The sequence below is a fragment of the Canis lupus genome, chromosome 2 (assembly GCF_003254725.2).
Source record: "Canis lupus dingo isolate Sandy chromosome 2, ASM325472v2, whole genome shotgun sequence".
Classification (NCBI taxonomy): Eukaryota; Metazoa; Chordata; class Mammalia; order Carnivora; family Canidae; genus Canis; species Canis lupus.
Window position 1 is genome coordinate 82,916,973 of NC_064244.1, and position 27,917 is coordinate 82,944,889.

Genomic DNA, 27,917 nt, shown 5'->3' on the forward strand with positions numbered 1-27,917 from the left:
GTGTTTCCAACTAGGTTTTATTTTAGTTCCAATATTATCAGCAATGATACAGGAGTAACTCAGGCAAGTTTGTCACCTTAAGTACATCAGACAAGAAACTCACTGTGTCGAGCAGGTCTCACACTCCAGCAAAGGAACATAAACACAAAGTTAGCAGCATTAAATTAAAGTGCTTTTTGCCACACTTCTGCCGGAGTCTTGTCCTCAGTGGGGAACATTTCATTCTACTTACTGTGTAAGAAACTCAAAATTCTGTTTATTGCCCAGGGGCTACATTCAAAAAAATTCATGTTTAGTTTTTAAGTAATTTCTTTTCCCCCCGAAAAAGCACAAAATTCACTGGATTGTGTGACCCTGATTTTTCCTGACACTGAAGTGACCACCACCTGGGCCTGACAAAAAGCTCCCAGCGTCCCCCTGCCGTGCGGCGGTCTCGGCAGAGTCCAGCACGTGTCCCACACAGCAGGTGCGTTCAAGGGCTGAGACAAGCGGGCACCTGGAGAGGATGCCACCTGCGTGGCCACCGGCGGAGAGCAGAGGCCACCAACCCATTTCCCGGAAGCTGGCGGGCGGGGGGATTCAAGAGGACGAGCCCCACCTCTTTCTGGGAGAGAGGACCTGCTGGTTTCTAGGAAGTTCTCTGACCTGAACTGCAAAGGCTGCTTGCCCCAGTTAACACCGTGGAGACAGGAACCTGCCCCCACTCCAACCAGTAACAATCCCAAACTCAACAGGAAACATTTCTCAAAGTCAACACGAGGCCAGATGGGGGTCAGTGAGAGCTCTGGGGGGCGGGGAGGCGGGGAGGGCTGGGGGATGGCGGCTGGCTCTCCCACGCTGTCCCCCACCAGCTGCAGCCGCAGAGGCACAGGAGGCTCAGCCCAGAGGACTGGTGGCCAAGGGCGGCAGGGGCGAGGCCTCCCTGTTCCCCATGGACTCCACATTCCACCCCCCACCCCCCCCACAACCCCCCCCCCCCCCCCCGTCCTGGGCGAGCCCCACCCCCCCCTCCCTCTACCATCCTTCCTTCTGCTACATCCTTGAACGTCCTTGAACCAAACCATCTCTGACCAACAACAAAACCAGACGACACGGGCTAAGGAGCGAGACCGGAACAAGGGATGCGGTGAGAGAGGGAAGCCGAGCCCCGTGCGCGCTACCAGCGGCAGCTCTCTCCACGCGGCCCCACCCTGCAGCCAGTCACCTCTGCACCTCTGCGTCACCGGCCCCACCGCACGAGGCTGCCTCAGGCTGCCTCGGCCTACAACCCCCATGGCCCCACCCCCAGGACGTGTCTGCAATGTTCTGCCGACAGAGCGAAGCGTGCAAGCGAAAGGGCCAGGCTGACACACAGGCAACAGCCCTCCTGCGATGGACTCAGCCTTTCTGGAACTTATTCCTATGCAACCTGGGAAGAACTCAACCCCTGCAAGGCGGCCTTGCTCTGCGTGTGCTGGGGTGTGCGGCAGGCAGGGGTGCTGGGGTTGGCGGTAGTGTCGGCCGGAGGAGGGGGCCTGCGTGACAGCAAACAGGCATTCTGCGGTGCGGGCAGTTCCCAGACCCCGTCAAGCACTCGCGGGAGTCTCCACCAGCGCACCTGACAAAGCAGACACTCGACTCCCTGTACCATGCTGTCCACAGTCATCGTTACAAGTCTCCTCTAGGGGCACGAGCCAGGTCTTCCTGCAACAGCAGGCGAAGGGGGAAAACCTAGCAATTAAGGGCTCAAAACGGTATGAGACGGGGGGTGCTCTCGTTCTCGGGGCAGCGGCAACGGGCGGGAACCGCGCAAGGGCTGCTGGGAGCCCACAGCGCTGGCGGCGCCACCCTCTCCACGCGGCTCCGGCTCTCGGCTGCCCACTATCTGCTGGGCTGCAGGTACTGGTGCGTGAACATGTTGAGCTCGCTGTCCAGCCAACCAGCTTTGTTCCTGCAGAGAAACGGGTGTTTTATGGCACTCAGAGCCGATCACAGGTGACAGTGTCACAGGCCAAGGGCTATTCTAAGCTCCCGTGACGTGGAGCCTCAATCGCTCCCACTGCACAGATGAGGAAGAGGCCAGAGACGTTACATAACTTCCTACAGCCACACTGTAGCACTGGAGCCAAAAGTCGAGCTCTTCGGACCCTCAAGCCTCACGCTCGGGTCACCTGACCACAGTCAAGTCCCTGAACTGTCTGGAACTAGATTTTCCTGCCTCTTGGAGAGGGGTTGCGTTGCTGGATCTGCAGCCCTTACGTCTTCACCCCATCCCTGTTGGTGACAGCAGCAGAGGCAGCCCCCACCACACACACACACCCTGTGAGTCGTTCCGCGTGTCCCTAGGAAAGGACTGACCCAGCTGGTGGGCGGGGAGGGCACATCCACACAGCGAGGGAGGGAAAGTCCACTATGTGCCAAGGGGTTGGCACTGACGTCAGGGGCGGGGGCAGGAAGCACAGGGTCCCCGTGTACTGATGTTATCTGGGGCTGAGCAGGCCGAGGACCTTTGCACACCACTTTTAAGTTCAGCTCTGTGGCTATCATGAAATCTTGCTCCATTTTATAGATGAAAACAAGGGGACCTAAGAAAGCTCTGCAGTCTGCCCGAACATGAGCACCTGGGCCAGAACCCAGGCCTCCTGCTCCTGAGATTGATCCTCTCCAGGAAAGCACTGACTATCAGCAGGGACCCCCCCCCGCCCGCCGGGGGATGTGGGTGCCAACACATGCCCTGCCCATCACCAGGGACCTTACGCAGCTCTCCTGTGGGTAAAAATGCTAGCATGCCCCTGGCCCTGGGCTCCCACGGAATTGGGAGCCCAGGGTTCCGAGTACACAGGAGACAATGAAAGACAATCAATGTGCAGAGTGTCACAGAGTGCTGGAGCCACACACACCTATTCCTGGCCTGACCATCTCCTATGGGACCCCAAACAAGTTACTTAACTTCTGGAGGCCCCAGTTTTCCCTTTTAGAAAAAGGAAAGGGGTCACACGAGCCCTTGAGGTTGAGTGGCACAGCACCCCTCAAGTGCCAGACACATGCCACTAAGGAGAAGGTGCCTGTGACCTGGAACCCGATGGTACCACACCACCTGGCTCCTCCACAGCTGCCACACGGCCCTGCTGCAAGCATCTGGAGGGCAGCGACTCGACATCCTGCTGCACCTCCAGCGCTGGCGCCGTATCCGGCACCCAGCAGTGTGCCACCTGACATAATGAGGTTCACATCCACACCCAAGACAGACAAGCAGCGGAGCACCCACCGTGCCCAGCGGCACACCAGAGGCCCCCGACCTCCCAGGACGGCCTCACCTGAGCAGTTTTGCTTTGCTCTGGAGTGAATCGAGAACCTCAATTTTCTTGTTCATGGCAGCAATTTCCTGCTCCAGGTTCTCCCGGGTGACGTCGACTTGCTGGCACAGATGAGCAAAGGTCCCAGACAGTTCCCTGAGGGAGAGGGAGTCGGGATCAACTGGTCCACGAGGCTATTTTGCAGAACACGGCACTGGCTAAACCCGAGCGAGCACAGGGCAGCAGCCAGCCCACGTGTCAGCCGCTGGCAGCTCGGCCCCACACCATCCCAGTTCCGCAGAAACTTCCCTACCCCTGCCAAGACTGTGCAGGTCACAACCACCACACGCACAGCATCAGCACCGTCAGGACAGCCAGGAGCACCCTGGCTTGGGCACAACAGTCCAGGATTCAGATCCCAGCTCTGCTGTGCATCACCCAGTGGAGGGGGAAAGAGACTACTCTTCCAGGTGCAATTTCTCTGTTTGGAAAAAGGAGACGCCAATGCAAACAGCATCTATTTCCAAGGGTTCACAGAGAAAATGGAAAATTGGGGGCAAGGTGCCTAAAAAGGGCTGACCACACAGCGATGTAAGGCAGGCAAGCCAGCACTCCCCTGTAGCAGCCAGGCCAGGCAATCCAGCCCCAGCTGCCCAGAGCTGTGCCAGGAAGGCAGGGCCGTGGCTCAGCAGCTCGCAGCAATACCTATAAACCAAGCCCTTCAAGATCACCTTTAATAAATGCCACAAGTAACGTCCCTGCTCTTCCCGTAGCCTCCTTCCTTCCTACCTGGTCCCAACCCAGGACATAAGGTGACCCCGGACAGACCCCTCTCCCCGTCCCTGGTCCCAGAGCCGACACTGCACAGCTCAAGGCCAGGGGCAGATGATATTCGGGACCTGAAGGTTTCCAGGCCAGGTACACAGGAAAGCTAGAGGGAAATCCTGAACCGCAGAAGCCGGCACTAGTGCCTGGGCACTGGGGGGGCCACTCACTGCTGGACTTGGTGACTGCAGTTGGAGCCAGTGTAGCTGATGATGAGCTGTAGCTTCTCGCTGGCATACTCAACAAACTGGCGCTTGAAGGCCCTCTCCTTGGCCTTGGTGGTCCAGGTGAGACGCTCGTAGACATACAGGAGGCCATAGAGCCCAAAGGAGAGGGCAATGAGCCGCCAGCCCACCGCCTTCCACACCTGCAGAGGCACAGGGATGAGCTGACACAGACTCTCTGCCGTCCTCCTGCCCATCCCCTCAGCCTGCCGCAGCCAGGACCTTCCCAAGAGCCCTAGTTCAGAAACAAGGGTAACTCAGTGCTGGCCACATGACATGACTTGTGCAAAGGTGGGGGGTAGGGAAGTGGTGTTAGGACCAGAAGCATGGACCCACTCAGAATTCTTAAAGACGAATGCAGGCATGCTGTAAAGTGACATTCCGTCCCGACGACACTGACAAGCATTCTGCATTTCGTTGCTCAGTGGGTGGCTTCTGTTGGCCTGGCCTATGATGCTTTGGTTCAAGGCAGTGCGGTTACAGTCAAAGAGCAGTGGATGTGAAGCCAAAAATCACGGCTTCAGTGCTGCCTGTCTAATCCTGGTTGACACCTGGGCAAGTTTTTAACAACCAATCTTCCCAAAAGACGCACAATGCTCTTCACCCAACTCTCACGGTTGTTTGGGTAAAACAGGGTATTTAAAAGGGTCACATGACCAACAGGGACCCACATCTCAGCTACCAACCCTCTGCTAGGTCACTGCCCATGAACAAAGCAGCACAGCATGCACCAGCTACAGAGAGGAGGGCAAGGGGCCCCAGATCTGTCCCACTGCAGCCTTCCAAACGGAGTACAATTCCTGGCAGTTTTCTTACCGCCACACCTTCCACCAATGTGTAGCTCTAAAGACCATGGCAGAAAGAGCAAGGCCATGTTGTCAGGAAAACGCAACGTGTTATTACCTACTCTGGCCTTTGTGTGTCTTGGGGTCAGGACTGGGGAGCACCCCAGTTATCAAGAAGGCAGCCTGCGATCTCATGCCTTGGAGTGGAAAGGGAAGGGCAAGAAAACCAGGAGACAGGCAAGGGTTCAAGGCCCAGCCTGGGCTCTTTGTCCTAAACCCTTTTAAGTTCTGCTCTTGGCGTCCCCTCCAAAGAGAAGTCCTGGGCACACCCATCTCTCTAGTACCCCGGTCTGTCCATTTCTCAAGTCTCTTCCCCGCCTGTTGTGTGGTGCAGGCCCTGCTGGGGACAAACACGGCTTGAGATCACAGTTCCAATCCTAACTCTATGCAAGCCAACGAGGTTGTCCCCCTCTGGGACTGGTGCTGTCTAATCGTCACATTAGTGGACTGAGACCAAAAGAAGTCAACAGATACACACTAAAGCTTAGTCTACGGCTCTATACAGCTATCTGTGAGACCACAGTGAAAAGTCACTGGTGGACGTGAAAATGCTCCGCGCCCACTGTGACGCACTGAGCCAAAGCAGGAGCCCCCGCCTGCCTGCCCGCCTGCCCGCCTGCCCACAGCCTTCTCAGGTGGGCCTGTCACTGACCACGCCTCCGACAACGAGAATGCCCATGGAGGTCCTAGACGTCAGGGATGCCAGGCCGGTGACCATGGAAACCATGAGCTCTTCTTGGGTGAGGGAGCCCTGCGGCAGCGGGGGCATGCTGGGGTTGGCTGGCGTCAGAGGGATGGGGCGCTGCACCTGAAGAGACATGACAGGAGGGCTAAGAACACTCGGTGAGTCTTAGGGCCAGGTGTCCGGGAACAGGGACACAGCGCGGCTCTTCAATTCCCAAAAGGCAATAAAAATAAGCCCTGTGTGCAGCAAGGAAGAATTTAGGCTTCATGACAGAGGTGCCAGCCCCAAGGGAGCACTGGCCAGCCCCCAAAGTGTAGGACGTGCACCAGGAGCAGAACGCACAGTAATTCAGTGCTGTGGACACGAGTGGTTTAAGATCTAAATTGAGAAACATGGTATGTAGATAAACCTAAAACTTCCACATCTAATACTTACATACTTAATAAGTTTAGCTAATGTTTTAAATTTCATAAATATCAGTGCTTAGGGTAAAACTCAACTGATTTGTGGCAAAATTTGGTAGCACAGGTGCCATGGCTGTTATGGCAGGAAACCCCTTTCAGAGCGATCCCTGTGGGCACGTCGGGGTGCCTCAGTCAGCTAAGTGTCTGCCTTCAGCACAGGTCATGACCCTGGGGTCCTGGGATCGAGCCCCCTTTGGGCTCCCTGCTCAGTGAGGAGCCTGCTTCTCCCTCCCCACACCCCCCACTTGTGCTATCATATAAATAAAATCTAAAACAAAAACAAAAAACCAGTCCCGGTTTCTGGAGGCAGGGTGCAGACGGGCCTCCAGCAATGCCCAGGGTGAGGGCCACTGCTTGCCTGGTCATTGTAGCCCATCAAGGCCCGGCGGCTGTTCTTGGGACCCAGGAACCTATTCACCAGCATGGTCCACCCGAGAGAAAAATGGAACTCGATGTCCTCCTGAAAGTCAGCACACAGCTTGTCACAGTTCAGGTCGTAGCTGAGGGAGAAGCACTGCCGAGGGACCAGCATGTCTATCTGACTGCGCACGGACTGCAGGAAGGAGGGGTTTCAAACCATCTGTCAGGAAGGGAGATGAGGAGAAGCCACGTCAGCTCGGCCCTGGGCCACACCGGTGCCCGGCCTCGGAACAGAGGCCGTGCCAGCCACCGCCCAGGGTGCTGACGGTGTGCGAAGAGTGGGCTTGCGGGGCTGCAAGTGGCCCTCCCCAGGGCCCTCCACACCTGCTGACACTTAGGCCCCGTGTGAACTGAAAGCCTGGCCACACCTCAGCCTGTGACAGTCCCATAAGGTAACCCCGGACGGCTCCCTGTGGGGACTGAAAGCACAACACATCCCAAGAACCCGAGCGTATTGAACTAACTCGTTGTCAAAGGTGACAGACAAGGAAAGGGAATCATTTCTGAGGACTGGACCCCAAAGCGGGCCTCGGGGCATCCCAAAGGCCCCGGCCGCCAGCCCCCAGGCACTGACCTATCATGTCCTGCTGCATGGCTTGCAGGGAGCTGCTGATGGCTGTGGAGCAGCGGTCGGACATATTCCGGCCCAGTCCCTCCTCTATATGGCGGTGCAGTTCCTGAATCCGGAAGGGAGAGGTTAAGAGAAGCAACCCCACCTCGGGAGTCCCTTCTGAGGAGCCAAGGGACAAGGAAACCCAAGGCTGTCAGCCCGCCCCCCGCAGATGACCTCAGAGTGCTGAGGGAAGCCCGGGTCCTGCCGCCCTGGCTGAGGGGCCCTGAATCACTGTCCTGCGCGGTGATTCCACCCAGTGGACAAAAGGGACAGAGGCAAGCCCAGAACACCAGCTGCCCGACGACTCACGTTCTTGTAGACCTTGAGGACCACTGGGGAGGGGTGGAAGTCCATCTGGTAGTCGTCCACCAGCACGGACAGGCGCCTGATCTCTTCCGCCATCGCAGTGGACACCTGCGGGACAGCAAAGCGCACCGTTCAGGCTGGAGGGCGACGTGGATCCGTCCTGCGGCACCAGGAGAGCCTGAGCGATTCTCACCCACCGCACAAGTTTCCCTGAGAGCCGGCAGGCTCCTCGGCTCACTGACGGCAGGGCAGCTTCGCAGGGAAAAGGGATGTTACAGACGGGAGGCCCAGAGGACGAGGACTTGCCCTGGGTCACACAACGGACCAGGGAGCCCGTGGCGGTGGGGGACACTATGCGCCCGAGTCAGGGCCACAACTTCCTTCTGGAAGGCTGAGAGGCCCCAGGATGAGGACGCGTGTGCTCTTTCGCCTTCCCAGCACCCTGGACGCTACTTGGAGCCCAGCTCTCCCCGGAGCAGCAATCTTTACCTGCCTCTCCACCTCCTCCGTGATCTGCTTAATCCGCAGCTTGTAGTCCTGAGCCAGGAGTTCCAGCTGCTTGTCAATGAACCTCAGCCGCTCTTGCCGCTCTTCCCGCATTTCCAGGCAGTAAACTCTGAGAGGAAGCGCGTGGTTTCAAGAGCGGGTCCCCTCCCAGTCACGTGGAGGAGCGAGGGGACACCGGGAAGCCTGCGTGTGCCCCTGCTGTGGCCTCAGCAGTTTCACACTCATGCCCAGAGATGCGCTCTCGCCCTTCCCAGGTGCCAGCCACTTACTCGGAGGTCCTCCCAACTCCCTCCAACTCGGGAGACGTGGGGGCAGGGTGGGGCGGGTGCTTTCAGGGGGCTTACAACAAGTTCTGCTTGTTAACATAGGAAAACAGAAAGCTCAGCCCCACTAGTCATCGGGGAAATGAAATTAAAAAAGAGGTACTACTCTACACAGGCACAAGCCTGACAAAGTCACCGAGTCTGAAGTGCTGGCGAGGCTCGGGGAAAGCAGAGTCCCAGCACACGCTGCTGGCGGGACTGGGAACACACGCAGAGAACAACAAAGGAAAACGTAAAACTGAAAATGCGCACACCCTGAGATGAACAGTTCCACCTCCGGGAGTTAATCCCAGACAGACTCTTACAAACGTGCACAAGCGGACACGTAAACTGGTGCCCACAGCAGCAGCAGGGTTTGCAATAGGAAAATAACAGAAACTAAAAAGCAATCCACGGGAGGGGTGCCTGGCTGGCCCAGTCAGTGGAGCATCCAATGCTTGATCTCTGGGTTGTGAGTTCAAGCCCCAGGGTGGGTCTGGAGATTAAATTTGAAAAAAACTTAAAATGAGGTATAGTCCCAAGGGAATACTCTATGCCAGTTCACAGTGATAAACTCCAACTCTGTGTAATCAGCAGGGAAGGAGGCAAAACCAATGCTGAGCAGAGAGAAACGCAAGGTGCACCGGCACGTCCAGGACAACAGGACGTCTGCGTGTTTAAAGCACATACAAGCAGCGTTACAGATTCTTCAGAGTTTATGTAAAAGCACTTTTTAAATGGATGAAGGCTACACACCAAATCCACGGTTGTGCTTGCCTCTGAGGAATGGGCAGGATGACGGTGGGGTAGGGGCTAAAGAATTGAAAGGTATTTAATGGTTTTTTTCTTAATTTAAAACAATATAAAGCAAACGTTGAAGGAAGCAAGATGTTTTCATGTTATTCTCTATTTTCCTAGATTTTAATTTCTACAAAAAAGGTTATTTTTATAAAATGAGTGCCCTGGGTGGGGCACCTGGGTTCACTTGGTTGAGCATCTATTGATTTCAGCTCAGGTCATGATCTCTGGGTCATGAGATCGAACTGTGCATTAGGCTCCACGCTCAGTGGGGAGTTTGCTTAAGGTTCTCTCTCTTCCTCTGCTCCTCCCTCTACCTCTTTGTCTCTCTAATATAAATAAATATATCAATTAAAAAAAAAGAAAAGAAAAAAGAAAAAAAAAAAGAAAGATCCTGGAGGAGACACCTGGCTGGCTCAGTTGGTGGAGCACGCAACTCTTACTCTCCGGGTTCTGAGTTTGAGCCCCACAATAGGTATAGAAATTACTTAAAATAAAATAAATAAAATCTTTTTTAAAAATTACAAATTTGTCCTGCTTTAAGCTCTGAGAAATGCCGTGGTGCTCAGTGTGGTGCCACGCTGAGGCCTCCACATGTGCCTGTGGGGCAGCGTTTCAGGGAACCACGAGGGACAGCCAGACACCTGAAGGCTGTCCTCACCAGACTCCTCCTCATGGATCCAACTAGGCCTGGTGGCAACCCAGGCACTCGGCTCTGCCGGCCCGTCCGCAGGCGGGGATGAGGCGATCACTTCCCAGCACTGCCCCCCGTGGGTACACCACCTTCGGTTCTTACCGCTGCTCCTGTGCTGCTATGTGCAGGGAATCCATGATGAGACGCACCGCTTCCGCAATCTGCTTGGCCCGGACTGTGTGCTGCTCGAATTTGGTCTTCACTGCCGACTGGGAGATGCACTCCTGGGACAGACAAGAGGTGCTGAGGGAGGCAGAGGCCACCAGGGTCCACCAGCCACGGCCCAAGCTCTGGCGTTCACCAACAGGGACACGGCTGGTGGGCACCGGGGAGGCACAGAATAACCAGATACCGGAATCAAAGGGCTCACCTCAAATCTCCTTTCAAAATTCTGAAACTCAAACATCCTCACTTGGAAGCCTTCTGCAAGAGCGCCCCCTAGGAGAATTGCACCACGTGAGTCCGGAGGTAACTGCTCAGCAGGGGCAAGGGATGAAATCCCCCAAAGCTAAGCAGACAGGACACAGGGCTTAAAACAGTGGCCGAGAAGCAAAGAGCTTCTTGCTCAAGGCTCTTCCTACTGCCTCACTCTCAGAACCAGCTTCTAGAAGCAGACTTAGCCTAAACACCAGGGGAAAGGAAGTCCGTTCGAGTGTCACCTCCTTCGGGCATGCCCTGGGCCTTCTGGATCCTGGCGTTGAGCACCTCCTTGGCAGACACAAAGAAGATGCGGTCTCCGGCCTGGCCTCGGTCCACCACACCCAGCTCGTCCACCAGGAAGCTGGTACAACGTTCCATGTGCTGCCGCTGCACCTGAGGCCCAAGCGGATGGCTGAGACCAGGTGGGGTGCCGGTGGCCCCTCCTGACGGAGCCCACAGCCCCCTGTGCCTTTCTTCTAAAGAACATGTAATATAATAGAGTCACGCCCACTATTCCAAATGTACACACACACGACCTCATCTCCCACCGTCAGTTCTCTAGCCACCACGCTCCCCAAAAGCCACATGACAGGGGCTCCGTGGGGTATAGGCTGCCACAACTATTTCATGCAAATAGAAGCAGAAATGCTTAAACATGCGGGGGGCGCCTGGGCGGCTCTGTCGGTTAAGCATCCGACTCTGGAGCTGGGCTCAGGTCATGATCTCAGGGTCCTGGGATCAAGCCCCACATTGGGCTCTACATTCAGTATGGAGCCTGCTTGGGATTCTCCTCACCCTCTGCCCCTCCCCACCACTTGTGCTCTAAAATTAAAAAAAAAAAAAAAAAAAAAAAAATTTAAATTAAAAGGAAAAAGGCAGGCTTAAATATGCCCCAAACTGCCCCTTGTGAGAACCAGCACACGGTCTCACTGTGCTGCCCCAGGAGGAAAGAAACCCGCGAGCCAGGTTCCAGGAAAGGAACCTAACCTTGGGCTCCATCCTGCCAAGCCGAGTCCTCCCAGGGCCTCGAATATGAAATGAGTGGGCGCCACCACTGGAATATCCTTTCTAGCTCTGAAATCCCAGGGTTCTCCTGCCAGCTGCTTTCCTCAACGTTAGCCCATTTCTTCCTTTCAACAACTGTGTCACATCCACCTCTCAGGCGAGGAGCGTCCCAGTCACTGCTTGGCGTCAGCTGGCGGCTGTGCACTTCATCCCCCGTCACCAATCTATCACTCCCATCTCTTCCCTTTCCTTCCACACAGAACAAGTAAAGATTTATGAACGGTCAGGGAGGATCAAGTATTCTCCGCTCCTCCTCCTAGCTTCTTTCCTGGCTGTCTACCGAAGGCTGAGCCTGTTCTACTGCGATTCATTCTTTATGAACCGAAGTGAGCACAGGCCTCAGACAAGGGAGCTGCTTAAGTGCTGCGGACGCTTTTCAGACCCGGAAGGCAGCCGTCTGAAGAGTAGAGGAAGCCGGGGAGGGGAACGGGGGAAGTGGCGGGAGCGTTCTCAGAGCCCTCAGAGGACACCACAGGGACCCCAGGGAATGCAGGGGAAATCCCTGGTGGTGAACTCAGTCATAGGCTGGAAGAGGCCCTGGGCAGACACACGGGCGGCACTCCCCAGACTGGCGAATAAAGAGCCACCAACCTCTTCCATGTATTCAGGCTCCGAAGCAGATGCATCCCAGCGGTTGTTGAGGATGAAGATGTTTGGGCGGGACAGGCGCTCACTCACCTTGTGGAAGAATTGCTTCTCCTGATGGGGGAAAGATCTCAGTGTAGGAGGGGTTTTGGCGGCCAAGGCCCTGTGAGCCTCACGCCCCCCTTCCTGCTCAGCTGGGTTCTGGGGCACAGGAAGAGGAGGAGGAGCGGTTACCGTCTGCATCAGGGTGGACTCTGAGTTGGCCACCAGCACGAACACATCGGCGTCCAGGCAAAACTTGTCAATCCAGCTGTCCAGCTCCGTGGTGACATCGATACCAGGGCTAGGGGTGGTGGGCACACTGTCATCAGGCACACACACGGGGCCCTATTCTTGCTCTGCACAGGCCCAAGGGCAGCCAGGCAAAGGAGTACAAAGCCACAGATCTCAGGGCAACCCGGCCTGACTTTTACTGGAAAGATATTTACTTTTCATTTCATACCCTTCTGGATGGTTTGAAAATGTTTTGTTCCATCTCTATACCACTTTTAAATACAATGATTTGTGGAGATGCCTGGGTGGCTCAGTGGCTGAGCATCTGCCTTTGGCTCAGGTCGTGACCCTGGGGTCCTGGGACCGAGTCCCACATCGGGCTCCCTGAGGGGGACCTGCTTCTCCCTCTGCCTATGTCTCTGCTTCTCTCATGAATAAAGAATTAAAATCTTTAAGAAAAAAAAAAATAACCATTTGTAACTTTACCCTGGAGATACACAATTAAGATAAAATTTTACACGTGAGTCCCATAAGAACTATAGTGCTGTACTTCCCAGAGGAGTTTTAACCCGTCCCCAAAGTGTTCCTTCAAGAGACGCAGAATACCACACGGACCCCACCACCACCAGCTCCCACCTCTAACATGCGCACCAACATTGGGTTGAGGCTGAGACCCTGCTTAACTTTTGGGCGCCCCCCGCCCCCCACCCCCCTACCCCTTGACAGACCATCACTGGGACATCTCCAGCGCAGTGATGGCAATGGATACAGTAACCAGCCCCCAGGAGATCCAGGGGACAGGAGGACCTGGCTGCGCCAGTCTGAAAGGCAGTCTAAGCAATGACAGGCCCTGGGGACCCTGGCCCGGATGACACAGAAACAGAGACCTGGGGACTGCCCGTTTTGGACCCCAGGGAGGCTCTTTCCCTCTTACCTGTCCATGAGCACAAGGTCATCCTTCAGAAGCGGGCACTTGGAGTTGGGCCACATCACACTCACCAGGCTGCCAGCGTGCAGCTGCTCGTCCTGGTGAAGGGCATGGGCCAGCTGGTTCACAGTCTAATGGGGGAGGAGGGAAAGGAAGAGAGCTCAGGGCTGAGGAAGTCGCCAAGCAGGAGGCTGCCCATGCAGCTTGGCACGCACGGTACGGCGGCCCAACTGCAGCCTGACCTGCCACCCCTTCTTCCATTTCACACGGAAAAGCCAAGAGCTGGGAGCTGAAAGTCAGAAACCACTATTCTTCACTCCTCTCTCAAACTTCTTTCTTGGATGTTGTCCTAAAGCTGCAGTTATTTGGCACTGATGAGCTCTTTATGAACTGAAAGCAACATCTGGCCCCAAACAGGAAAGCAAATGGCTCTCAGAAAATAAACACGGACAGGCCGCTAGCTGTTGATTCAGAATCACAGAGCCAGAGTGAGAACCGCTGTCTAGCAACCGCTCCGGAAACGGGGCACAGGTGCTCTTCACGGCAGAGGAAGGGGCCAGCCCCCCTGCTTGGCATCACACAAGGCACTGGGGCCTCCTGACTCCTGGTGCTCAGGGTCTTCAAGCCTCCCTGAATCCCTGGCACCTCCTCGACAGCTCAGCTCCAACAGGGCTTCCCACCTCCCTCCATGGGGGGCACCGCTGTCTCCCAGGGGCTGCCGATGGCCGGGTCACAAGGGACGTCCTGGTTGGTCTAAGCTCCAAGGCCGCCAGCATGCCCAAAGCTGCGCACTCCAGCTGGTGGGGACCCCCACAGCACCCTCACCTTGACACTCCGCTTCTCCTCCGAGCCCTCTGTGAGGAGGAAGGCCTCATGACCATCTGTGCCTTCGACCCGCAGGAAGCAATTGGTGGTGTGGCCGATCCCGGAGGGCAGAACTTTGTCCCAGAGCATGGCATTGATCACAGTGCTCTTCCCGTTGCTCGTCCTGGAAGGGGATATGGGCCATCAGGGAAGCTCCGGCACTGCAGGCTCCCACAGCGAGACTGCCGGCCTCGAAGCCCAAAGTCTCGTTCTCTGCGGGGGCACCCGTACCCAGCCAGGCAGAGCGGCGGGTGGACAAATGCCTCTGGCCGGTGCCTGCGCTGTGCTGGTTCATCACGGCAGCCTCCCTGCTAGCGGCTCCCGCTGAGCAGCCCCAGCACGCAGACACCAAACCACTCCTGGAGTCCGCCGGCTGCTGTAAGCCCCTGGCATCACCGTGGACACGACCTGTGCACCTCTAAAGGGGAACCCCCTCGGCTTCTACTGGAAACCACGGGCTCATCCCCGGGGCGGTCTTCCTCAGTCTGAATGACCTGAGCTGAATTACCCCAACGTCCCTGGCTTTCCACCAAAGGCCTATTTTCCTATTTTCTTGCTTTTCTCTCATCATGTTCCTTCTCACACGTGAAGCCCCACACTTCAGTCCCCAGGGTAACTGTCACGACTGGGGAGATGACTGGAGCATTCTCGCCAGTCACACCCCTCTTCTACCTTCCGGTGAAGTGAGGGCCACATCTCTGAGACGAGGTTGTAGAAATGACAGCCCCGAGGAGTGGAGGACCACACCTGAGGTCAGGGCCACGTTGATCTTCATAACGAGCATGGTGACTTTTTAAAAAATTTTTATTTTACTTTCAAGATTTTATTTATTTATTCATGAGAGACATGGAGAGAGAGAAGCAGAGACACAGGCAGAGGGAGAAGCAGGCTCCCCGTGGGGAGCCCAATGTGGGACTCGATCCCAGGACCCTGGGATCACACCCTGAGCCCAAGGCAGATGCCTAACCACTGAGCCACGCAGGCATCCCTAGCATGGGGACCTTTAATAGAGGTTCCTAAGTGCATGTGACTGATTTACCAACCCTCCTTGCCTATCTATAAATCATACATTCCCTTTGTAGGAGAATAGAAAGCCCTGACACATCACAGAACAGGCATTAGACCTCCTGCATTACCCTTGAGCACTGAAAGCTGTAAACAGGCACCACTATATTAACACAGAATCAGAAAATGTTATAGGCCCCTACACCTTCTCACTGATGAATGACCCCTGTCCCTTTAAAACCCTCTTGGCGGGGATCCCTGGGTGGCGCAGCGGTTTGGCGCCTGCCTTTGGCCCAGGGCGCGATCCTGGAGACCCGGGATCGAATCCCACATCGGGCTCCCGGTGCATGGAGCCTACTTCTCCCTCTGACTGTGTCTCTGCCTCTCTCTCTCTCTCTCTGTGACTATCATAAATAAATAAAAATTAAAAAAAAAAATTTAAAACCCTCTTGGCTAGGGGCACCTGGGAGACTCAGTCGGTTAAGCATTGGACTCTTGGTTTTGGCTCAGGTCATGATCTCAGGGTCATGGAGCCTGCTTAATATTCTCTCTCTCTCTCTGCCCCATCCCTGCCCTCTCTCCCTGAAGAGTCATTAGGCAGAGTGCCTACTCCTCGGATAACGCCTGTGTGTATATAGCATCCAACCTGTCCCGGTGCCTTCTCCCTGTGTTAGATTTTAACTTTTTTGAAGGCACTATGATAAAATAATAAATGTATTTGTTTTTTATCACCCATTCCTGCCACTGAACTCTGAAAATCTTTAGAATTTCCTAAGTGACAGGAGTGTCTTTTGCCTTTCGTGGGAGCCCCTTTTGAGCACACCTGCGCCTATGCTGATGAGCAGATCGAGGGTGGCTCCCTACTCTCAAAATGGGTTGGTCACCAGAAAGACCAAATGAGAGCATTGGAACTTTCAGCCCCACACACCAACTTCAGGGAATGTGGGCTGTGGATTCAACTCCATAAAAAATCTTGAACAAAGTTTGATGAGCTTCAAGGTTGATGAAGGCATCCACATGCCTGGAGCATAGTACTTCTGGACCTCACCCTGTGTACCTCTTCATCAAGTTGTTCTTCTGTGTCCTTTACACCAAACCAGTAAATGTAAGTCAGTGCGTCCTCAGCTCTGTGAGTGGCTCTAGCAAATTAACCAAACTTGAGGAGTCACAGGGAGGTCCATTGTACCGCCAATGGGAGAGAAGCACAGGATTCCCAACAGCATCAGAAAGGAGGCCAGTCTTGTGGGACTGGGCCCTTAACCTATAAGATTTGATGCTCCCTCCAGGAAGACCGTGTCAGAGCCTAGTTCCAACTACAGGATACCCAGGGTCTGCTGAGAACTGCAGAACGGCTCAGGGGTGCAGGAAAATATCTACTAGATACTTTCTACTAGATACTAGATACCTACTAGTGCAGGTCTAGTATCTACTAGACCTCAAAGTGTAACGGTTGACTACAACTATAAAACTCTTGGAAAAAAAAACAGAGGAAAAGGGCAGCCAAGGGTGGCTCAGCAGTTTAGCGCCGCCTTCAGCCCAGGGTGTGATCCTGGAGACCCAGGATCGAGTCCCACGTCGGGCTCCCTGCATGGAGCCTGTTTCTCCCTCTGCCTGTGTCTCTACCCCTCTGTGTCTCTCATGAATAAATAAATAAAATCTTAAAAAAAAAAAAAAAACAGGAAAAGCCTCAGGACACTGAATTAAGCAAATTCTTGGATATGACACCATAAGTACAGGCAAAAGAGAATAAATGGAACTACATAAAAATGAAACACTTCTGTGCATCAAAGAACACAGGCAACAGAGTAAAAAGGCAACCCTAGGAACAGAAGAAAATATTTACAAACCACATGCCTGGTAAGAGGTTAATATCCCAAAGTGCCCCCTCTCTGTCCAGCCAGGAAGAAGTTGTGAGGGCTTCACAGACTCACCGGCCAAAAAAAGCCACTTTCATGTGCCGCCTGGCCAATACCTCACTGATGCCCCTCACTTTGGACAGGTAGCCTTTGACGTCCAGAACCTGTTCTTCTGTCGTAACCGGGTCCAGTTCCGCATTCCTGTAGGTGTCTGGGGGTTGAGATTGAAAATGAGTTACCGCAGTCAAGGCAGTTCCACAATCACAAGCCTGCAGGCCTCAGAGACCAGCACTCCCTGCCATTGCCTGCCAAAGGCTGGATCCCTACTGTGGGGCTGCAGCCTAGCAGTTCCGAACAAGGCCTGGAAGCAAGACTGCCTGGGTGCCAGTGCAAGGGAAATACTGCTTCTCCCCTCCTCCCAGCTTTGCGACCTCAGGCAAATGAACCTTTTGGCGTTTTAGTCTCCTGACTCTTTTTTTTTTTTTTTTTTTTTTTTTTTTTTTAATTTTTATTTATTTATGATAGTCACAGAGAGAGAGAGAGAGGCAGAGACACAGGCAGAGGGAGAAGCAGGCTCCATGCACCGGGAGCCCGACGTGGGATTCGATCCCGGGTCTCCAGGATCGTGCCCCGGGCCAAAGGCAGGCGCCAAACCGCTGTGCCACCCAGGGATCCCTAGTCTCCTGACTCTTAAAGGCAACAGGAGTGTCTTCCTCCTACCACTGTTGCAAAGATTAAATGAACAAAATACAGAAAGTAAACACTTGAATGTTAACTGCCAATCACTTGTATGTATTTCACTTAACGAACACAGTTTCACTACCTACCAGGCACTGTTCTCATTACCTTCCAAACACGGTCTCACTCACTCCTTGTCATTTCTCGGTCACACACTTTTTTAAATGGCAGAACCAGGACTGGGAGCCCATGCACCTTCGCAAGACCCTTCCTGAACCACCCTGTTTACAGCTCCAGCCAGGCCTCTCACCAGCCCCATCTCACATGGCACCTCACCATGTCCCCACCCTCGCCATGTTGCCTCCCCATTACTCCGGGCTTTGCTCAGTGCACCCCAACCCCTCCCTGCACAGATCCACTACCTTGAGGTGCTCTGGCTTATTCTCACTTAGCCTCGAGCCTAGCATGGACTGCACAGCCCCTGTAAGCCCTCCCTGGCTCTCCCCAGCCTGAGTCAGGTTCCTTGTTTGTGCTCCCAAAGCACGCTGTACTTCTTCCACCTTCTGCTTACCTCACCATGATGTAACTGTCAAGCTCACCTGCATCCTCTCCCGTGTGGTCCCAGCACTTAGCAGATGCACAATACTGGCTAAACTAACAGGTACTGGGATCACTTCACTGCTTTTTCCCAGTGGCCTTGATAGGCAGATGGACAACAGATGATGGGAACAACTGAGCAAGATCCTGCCCCATCCCATCTAGTACTCACACCAGGAAGGCTGGCCCACATACACGGGTGTCTGGCCCTTTGGAACACACTCACTGCTCAACGGCCTGAGTGTTTATGCCCCTGCCGTGGAATGGGTCATGATGGTGCAGCCCTCATGACTGACACTAGTGTTGGTATCAGAGACCCAGACAGCTTGCTAACTCCTGCCATGTGGTTACCAAGGACGGTACAGAGGAAAGACAGCAGTCCGGGAAGGTAGCCCTCGCTGGACGCCGAATCTGCTGGTGTCCTAACTTTGGACTTCCTGGCCTCCAGCACTGTGACAAGTAAATTTCTGTTGTTGATAAGCTACCTCCTATGTGATATTTCTGTCACGGCAGCCCAGGCAGATTAGGTTAGCTGTGAACCACTGGGCTGACAAGGGGCACTCAGGGACCACCCAGTGAGTCTCCTCCACATGATGCCATGAAAGGAAGTGACCAAAGCAACAAGGCCTCCCAGGTCCACTGGTCACCTCAGCCTCAGACCATCACCATTCCTCCCACCTAAGGGCACAGGGGCGAGGCCTCTGGAATGTACCCGAAAGGAAGCTGGGTTCTTAAGCATGTGGTCACACCTAAAAGAAACAGCCAGTACACTGACTAGTCTTTAGAGTCCAGTACCAAGGCAGTCACTAGGCCCTCCCCTGGCCAGGGCAGTCCTAAACACATCTCAGGAGCACTCCAGCTCTTTCCCTCCACCCCACCAACAAGAGAGGCCTCATATTCAATCAAACACCCACTCCTGATGCCAGCACAGAAACACCCTCATTAAGCACGTGCTCATCCACAGCACCACCTCAGGAAGTGGCTCAGAGCAGCACCAGCGGTCAGCTTGGGCTCTGGGAGGAGTGGCCTGATCTCCCCCATCTCTCCATGCAGTGCCAGGCACACCTGAGCTGCTCCAAATAAATGGCTAATGAACTGGAATAATTTCAACTACCAATCTTGTAACTTTAAAAATCAGATTTTTGAATTAGGAAACACGTAGGGAACGACTTCTCTTGCATCAAGCACAACGCTAGGCAGGACATAGAGTGTCCATTCTCAGTCTTTGTTTGCTCAGGCCGCTGTAATGAAATGCCACAGACTGGGTGGTTCATACACAACAGAAATGTACTGTTTCCAGTTCTGGTGGCTGGAAGTCTCAGATCAGGGCGCTAGCCTACTGGGGTGAGGGCTCTCTCCCAGGTCACAGACTTCCCGCTGTACCTTCATGTGACGGAAGGCAGCTAGAGCACTCTGCGGGGTCTCATTTACAAGGGCACTAACCTCACTCATGAGCGCCCCCAACCATGACCTAATCACCTCCCAGAGGCCCCACCTCCTAACCCCATCCCATTAGGTCTTAGAATTCCAACATGTGAATTTGGGGGGCTACACTCAGACCATTGGCCTGGAAGTACCCCCTTTCTGCTGTAAGGGAGCCTTAAGAAGCGGCCCGTCATGTGAACCAACCAACCAGAAGCCAAGACTCTCTAGGAGAAAGTGGAGGGTGAAGTGTGTCCCCAGGGCATTTCCACCCAACCTGGAGAGTTGTGTAGACTAGAACTTAGAAAGCCCCGGTCTCGCCTGAGCGCCTCCTTCACAAACAGGGAAACCAAGGGCAAATGAGACTCAGCTACCAGGTCTTTGCTGACAATCGCAGACACAGGAGCCAATGTGTGCCTTCTAGACAGGGAGCTTGAGAAAGCCAGGGGCTGGTGTTGGCAATCGACTGACTGGGGCGCCGGGACCCCGCCCTCCTCTGCTGATAGAGCAGGAACTAGAGGCTGCACTCAAATTAGTAACTAGTGGAAAAGGTGCCAGTGACGCAAGTTTCCGATGCATGATCCCACTGACTATAAATACCAGAGAAAGAACACCCTGGTCAGGGACAACCAATGCCCACACAGGGCCTGGTATGCATGGTGGCCAGAACCAGGCCAGAGAAAACACCTGGGTTCAAGAGTCAGAGACACCCAGTAAAGCTCTGCTGTGTCACCTGCTGGTACTGAGCAAGTCTCAAAACCCCTGCCTGTTTGTCCTCTACGTGGGGTAAGAGTCACCTACCCCTCACGATTCAATGGCACAGAATTCCTGAATGACGGGTCCCTTGTTTTTCTGGCCCCATCTCCCTGGAGCCCAATCCTACCCAATTCCAAGAGCAGAACAATCCTGAAGGTGACAACCTATCTGGGCAGGAGCTCCCCAACAGCCAGGCTCTACCTCCCCACCCCCAAATCCTCCCACCTAAATCTGGAAATTGAGAGATGAGTGCGCCTGGCCAAGCAGGCTGCCTGTCTCACCTTCAAGGAAGGTGGCGCTCTCCTGGATGTAGGCCCCAAGTTGCTCAAAAATGCCATTTATCTTCTTCTTGGCAGTGACGAAGTGCTTGAGTGGGGAAGCATTCACCTCAGCCATGTGTCTCTTGTCCTTCTTGACTGTGACGATGGAGTTGCACCGGGGGAAAAGCAGGGACATCGCGCTGCAAAAGAAGACAGTGTGAGGGAAGCCAGGGACGCCCAGCGTGGACGTTCTGCTAGGGCCGCGGCAAGGTGCAGTGGGAGGTCTGGGGCCAGCTCTGGGGACCACCAAGAGCACGGGCCCTCCAGGACTAGACCTGGGTCAGCAAGATGAGAGTAGGATGCGACCGCTGAGGACCTGTGGGCAGTTTCCCTGTCACAGGGTACAGGCACTCGGCTGGAGCCAGGGCCCTGCATTGAGGCCTTGGGCTGGCTGATCCTCACCTACTGACCAGGGGCAGGCCCTGCCCGCACCCCCTCAGAGGGCCAGGCAGAAATCAGGAAGGGACACACGGAGAGCCCACCTCTCAGCCTTAGGCAGAAAAGCGTGACTAAAATCTCACTTCTTTCCTACACATCACGCACCTGAGAGAAAGCACTCAATACCGAAAACAGTGAGAGCAAAGTGACACTCAAGGTCCATGACCCCCAACACACTCCCCTGGCCAGTGTGCTGTCCAGGCCACGATGGCCCTAATTCCTAACAGTCTTTTGTTTTCATTTTTAATGGTGGTCGGGAGTGGACAAGGACGGGTGATGCTCAAGTGACAGAGGTCTACTTCTGCTGTTTACTTAAAAACAGGTTATTAGTCTCTTTCATTATAAACGTGTGCCCTCTAGAAAATGTAGAAACCAAAGGAAAAATCCATAACCCCACCACCATTCTAGGACAACCACTAAGAACACCTGCTTCTCAGCAGTCTGTTTCTGGGGAGGTAGCTCTCTTGCTCTCGATCACACACACATCTTTAGGGCTCATATTTTTCAAATAGCAGTGATATGTTAGGGGCTGTGAAGCTTAATTCCAAAGTTCTAGAGATCTTTGGTCAAACTCCAGAGAGGCAAACAGACCAGAGAAGGTGGCTGGTAATCTCTGCTCCTGCAAGTGCCTGCTCCTGCAGAACCCTCAGATCCTGGATGTCAAAGGGCAAAGGCTCCTCCAAGGATGGGGGCAGTGTGCACAGCTGCGTGTGCCTGGTCCTATGGTTCCACACCCAGTAAATTCTTGTGGTCCACTCCCTCCCCAGCCGCCCCCGTCACAGCACGTTAGCTGTCAGAGCCAGCACTCAGCACTCACTGCACCTGGGATGAGGAGGCTCACGAGTGAACACACACAAGAAATCTCCCAAGGGTGCCAAAGGTCACTGAACAAGCCCCTGAGAAGCAGAAAGAACATCTAGAGAAAGTGCAAAACAACTGAAAACTGGCTCTCAGGATTTAATCATCCCAGAGGGCAGCCCCAGTGGCACAGCGGTTTAGCACCACCTTCGGCCCAGGGTGTGATCCTGGAGACCCAGGATCAAGTCCCACGTCGGGCTCCCTGCATGGACCCTGCTTCTCCCTCTGCCTGTGTCTCTGCCTCTCTCTCTCTCTCTGCCTCTCATGAATAAATAAAATCTTTAAAAAAATCATCCCACAGAGTGGACAGACCCACAGGGAAATAACCACATTTCACCTAAACCTACAAATTACTTCCTTAATGCTTTCTAGGGAGACAGGAGAGACAAGTAACTGTATGTCCATTTCTACCTTCCTCCTCAGTAAAACTTACAACTGATTTTCTTAGGGAGGAGGTCATGTGTCACGGACTTCTGAGGTCACGTGAAAGAAGAAGAATTGGGAAGAAACACCACTGGCTCCTCCAAAGCTGAAGAGTGCACTGAAATCAGGCTTCACGTGGCCCCGCAGGTGAGACTCTCAAAGAAACAGGGGATGAGTGCAAAAAGAGGAAAGCATCAAAAGGAAAAGAAAAGGGGTACAGGATAGGGTGTGATACAGCTGTAGAGGAGACTGTGGAATCAGACAGAGCTAGGATCAAATTGTCCTCTTTCTGGGCCGCATAAACTTGGGCAGGTTATTTAACCTCAGAGCCTGGAATACTTCATGTGCATGACAAGTGTGACACCACGCAGACTGAGGAGACACAGTACCTAGTTACAGGTAGTTTCACATGTTATAAAGCAACAAGAAAAACTCCACTAGCAAGATCACATGACTCTCCCCTCAAATACTTCGCCTTTGGGGAAGGGCAGAGACATCACCACCAACACACCCAGGGCTCCCCCACCACTGCCATAGGGAATCCAGTAAACAGGTCTGCTCAGGGCTGAGGATCTGCAGAGCCCAGCCCGAGAAGCGACCTGCTGGCAGGCAGAAAGTTCCCTGAGATCAGGGATCTAGAAGCATGTGTTTTCAAGTTCTGGGTCATTGCTGCCAAGCCCAAAGGATATGGAACTAAAAACGTTAGTGTTTAGTAAGTGTAAGATTAGAAGGCACGCACATTGGTCAAAGCGTCGTGGGTCAAGGTTACAGGATCTGCTCGGAGTCACACCAGTCCAGAAGCTAACCTGCTCTCACCACTCCCCGGCCTGCAGCAACGTGCCCCGGCCCTCCCTCATGGATCCACCTCCAACCCATCCAAACAGTCTGATTTCTCTGGCTTGGTTAACTCCCAAGCTGAGGTTCTGTGTTTGTGTTGCTGCTTCTGGCCTGGAATCCTCTTTTTTCACCCATTTGGCATTCCTATTGTCCTTCTAGACCCAACTCTAGTGTCACACTCTCTGTGAAGCCTTCCCTGACATCTCCAAGAAGGACATGCAACCTTACCAGACTTTTGGGTTTTTTAATCACACTGTCTCCTCATCTACCCAATGAGTTACCAGAAAGTCTGACAGAGTTGTAACCTACTTCCATTTCCACTTTCTTCCTCCACAACTGAGAGAGACATGGGTGAGTTAGTGAATGCCCCTTACTGGGAGTGCCTTCTTACCCTTCCATCCCTGGAATACACAAATCTACTTTTTTCTCAAAGAGCAGCTTTTGGTGAATCATCTGTTTCTTAGTGTCTGGAGCTCAGGGAATCAAGAGAGTTGAACTTTTCATATTCCAAATCTGATCCTTCAAAGAGCAAGCTGGACATACACACATGCAGATGGACCAAAGCTGCAGAATACGCACACACAAGCCAAGACAGGGCCCCCACTATCTTGGGGCTTTGCCTGCTGGCTTCCTACCCTTACAGAGTGGTAGGAAGCAGCTGGGTTCCTGTTCCTCCTCTGGGAAGCCCTGATGGGCCTTACTTTAGGGCAGGGCTCACCACAGGCATGTGGTGGCCAGTCCCCTGGGGCCAGCTGTGTCAGAGTAGCTCTACTATCAGCTATACATTATGTGGCATGCTTCAAGCTGTTGTGGTAGCCACAAAATACTCTTCAAGTCATGGTTTCTGATAGTTTACAGAAACATTTCCCATAGTATGGTCCACAAAAATGTAGTACACCCAATGCTCCAGATAAAAATTTATAGACTTGCTAGTTTTTCCATAGTAGAAAAAACTTATGAAACACTATATACCATGGTCGGCCTCCATCAGAGCACATGACCAAAGCAAAGACTTTGGAAAGGAAGTCCTGTTATAAAGACACTAGCTTAACTGTATTTAATGCAACATTTCACAAATGTATCCAAAGGAACTTTTCTTCTATGTAACAGTTTTTTAAATCCTGAGGAACATACTTTGGGGAAAGCCTCATTCATCCTGGTACTTTTCCTCTCCTGCCCCAAGAAAGTGTTAGGGGCATGGTATTAACAGATGTTAACCTAAGACCAGAACCAAACCCATTTCTCAACTGAAAAAAAGCTTGACCTCGACCTAGGCTATTAGTTGAGGAGTATTAGGCGTCTTGCACGTGGGAATAGCAGTAACAAAATTCACTGCATGGTGTGTTTGGATCCCAAGCATAGTCCCTGAATCCATACCACCTCCTTACCCAGATTTATGCACAGCAACTCCTAGCAGGGAAAATAAAATAGGTCCACGGATCGTCTGCTGGCACAACTGGAGCAGAGGAGAAGCTGAGAAATTGAAACAAAAGAGTATACAGGGTAAAGGGAGCAGAGCAGACTCCCAGCAGAGCTGTGATAAGGAGCCAGTCTCTGCTGGGCAGAGAGGGGGAGGGAGGAGCCAGCATAGTAGAGAACAAGGGAGATAGAGACTAACTTCAAGGAGCCCAAAGATTCCAGCCACATTTTGAACTGTCAATCTTTAAACAGGCTCTCTCCACTACCAGTGAAATCCTCCAGGAAGTAGAAAGGACATACAGTTTTTTTTTTTCAACACAGATTGGAAAACTCCAGCTCTGTGCAAAGATGACCCCATCCAAGATATGTGCCACTGGGTGGCCAGCAGAGCACACCCCTTTCCATTCAACCCAGATCCAGGGTGCCAGATGTCACAGCCACCACTTACTTTTTGGATAGTGAGAGACCTTCACAGGTTGGGCATCATGGGCATGCTGGAGTCAAAAATGACGATAAGAATCTGAGTTCTCCTCTGTCCGGTCTCTCAGGTTGAGGTTGACTACTGATTGTGTTGACTCCACCAATTCTGACTTACTGGAAAGGAAAAGGAGCATGTCAACAAGGAGCACGTTTGAAAAAGCGCACAAAACATGTTTAATCACGTTGGAAGCCAAACAAACTCATCCCCGAGGGAAGCTTAGTCATTGGCTGCACTAGGATAGGATGCGAAGGAAGTGCCCTGGAGAAAAACACAACACACAGGTGGGGACAATCCTGCGTATGCTACACACATGTGGTCAGCCGTGTGCTGATGGGAAGCAGGAGGTCTGGGTAAAGGCAGGTCGAGAGAGGAGAGGAGAGGAGGTAGTGCAGGGGGACAAAGACTGGGCTTAAGGATTGTGAAACTGAGGCCGTGGGGGCAGGGGGTGGGGAGGAAGAAAAGTAGAACTTATTGAAAGACTATGTGTGGGGCAGCCCAGGTGGCTCAGCGGTTTAGCCCCGCCTTTGGCTCAAGTCATGACCCTGGGGTCCTGGGATCCAGTCCCATGTCGGGCTCCCTGTATGGAGCCTGCTTCTCCCTCTGCCTGTGTCTCTGCCTCTCTGTGTTTTAAGTAAATAAATAGAGAGATAGACACATATAAAATAAGATATAGGGCAGCCCTGGTGGCGCAGCGGTTTAGCGCCGCCTACAGCCTAGGGCGTGATCCTGGAGACCCTGGATCGAGTCCCACGTCAGGCTCTCTGCATGGAGCCTGCTTCTCCCTCTGCCTGTGTCTCTGCCTCTCTCTCTCTCTGTGTCTCTATGAATAAATAAATATTCTTTAAAAAAATAAAAAATAAAAAAAATAAAAAAAATAAGATATAAATAACTATAAAAATAAAATAAAATATAAATAAATAAAAATAATGAATAAAAATATAAAATAAATATAAACAAAAATCTAAAGAAATAAATATAAATAACAATAAATAAATATAAACAAATAAAAATGAATAAATAAAATAAATATAAGTAAAATAAATAAATAAAAATATAAATAAATAAAATAATGATTCCCTGGGTGGCGCAGCAGTTTAGCACCTGCCTTTGGCCCAGGGCGCGATCCTGGAGACCCTGGATTGAATCCCACGTCGGGCTCCTGGTGCATGGAGCCTGCTTCTCCCTCTGCCTATGTCTCTGCCTCTCTCTCTCTCTATCATAAATAAATAAAAAAATAAATAAAATATAAATAAATATAAATAATAAATAATAAACATAAATAAAATAAATACAAATAAATAAAAATCTAAATAAAATAAATACAAATAAAACAAAAATCTAAATAAGTAAAAATAAATAAAATATAAATAAAAATGAAAAAATAGAGATAAAATAAAAATCTAAATATATAAAAATAAATAAAAATAATAAAACGAATATAAATAAATAAAAATAATGAATAAATAAAACAAATAAAATAATAAATAAAATAAATGTGAATAAATAAAATATGAATAAATAAAATATAAATAAAATATAAATAAATAAAACATAAATAAATAAAACATAAATAAATAAAACATAAATAAAACATAAATAAGTAAAATATAAATAAATAAAACATAAATAAATAAAACATAAATAAATAAATATAAATAAAAAATAAATATAAATAAAAATGAATAAAATAAAATAAATAAAAATCTAAATAAAATCTAGATGAATAAGTAAATATAAATAAATAAAAACAATAAAATCTTTAAATTAAAAAAAATACATATCAAAGACTATGTGTGCTAGAGGCTACGAAATAGCACTTCATTTTAAATTCCTTAATTTTCAATTCCTTGGGGCAAACAGAAGCTTAGAACCCTTAAAAAAAAAAGAAAGAAAGAAACGCAAGAGCCCGCTAATTCGGCGGCCGAGCGCGGAACCGAGACCAGCCTCCCTTTGCAAAGCAGGTTTCGGACTCGGTGGAGCCGCCCCCCTCCGCCCTCGCAGGGTCGGGAGGGCGATCAGCGGAGGCTCTTCGGGGAGGAGGCGAGAGAAGTGGCAGGCGGAGGGCGACACAGGGTCGGTCCGAGGTCGCCCCGGAGCCCGGTTAGGGACGCGCCCACGGCACCTGCCCTGCAGGGGCTTTACCTTCAGCGGAGGCGTGAGGCGAGGCCGCCCCCGCCCGGGGCGAGCGCGGGCCCCGCGAGCTGAGGGAACGACGCTGGCGAACGCCGCTCAGGAGGCTGGAGGCGAGACGGCGACGCGGCCAAGGATGCGAGGGCGGGGCGCCCAGGACCCTCCGGGGACCCCCCCCCCGCGGCGAGGCCGCCCGCCTGCCCGGCTCCCGACCCCCCGGCCTTCCAGCGTCCCCGCCGCGCCGCTCACGACTCGCCGGGCCGGGCCTGGCGCGTCCCCACCCGCGCGGCGCGCTCGCCCTCTCACCTTCACCTTCCCGGCCTCGCGGCGGCCATCATGCCCCCGACGTCATCAGACGGCGCCGCCCGGAGAGAGGCGGGGGGAGGCGGAGGAGGGAGGACGCGCGCGTCACCAGCGCCGCAGCCTCGCCGCGCTGCCCCCGGTCAGTCGTGCGCGGGGGCGGGGGCGGGAGCGGGAGCGGGAGCGGGGCGGGCTCCGAGCTCAGCCCGCCGGACCTCGCCACGCCTCGCGGGTCAGGGGGTCTGCAGCTCCCGCGCCGGGAGGGGCGCCTGCAGCCGGTGGGCTCACCGCCGGAGCGTCCCAG

The 27,917-nt window shown here is 52.8% G+C and overlaps 1 protein-coding gene across 1 annotated transcript; it reads right to left on the reverse strand.

Annotated features, from left to right (window-relative positions):
* On the reverse strand, positions 1-27,772 carry MFN2 (mitofusin 2). The gene is given in 20 exon segments (XM_049107271.1): positions 1-1,930; positions 3,297-3,431; positions 4,271-4,467; positions 5,822-5,977; positions 6,677-6,871; positions 6,873-6,898; positions 7,313-7,415; positions 7,661-7,765; positions 8,147-8,273; positions 10,061-10,182; positions 10,329-10,396; positions 10,618-10,771; positions 12,035-12,142; positions 12,263-12,371; positions 13,236-13,360; positions 14,055-14,217; positions 17,030-17,165; positions 20,689-20,867; positions 25,151-25,296; positions 27,620-27,772. Coding segments are annotated over 18 exon segments (2,274 nt in total). The 5' UTR covers positions 20,864-20,867; positions 25,151-25,296; positions 27,620-27,772; the 3' UTR covers positions 1-1,860.
* Positions 27,773-27,917: the final 145 nt, after the last annotated feature.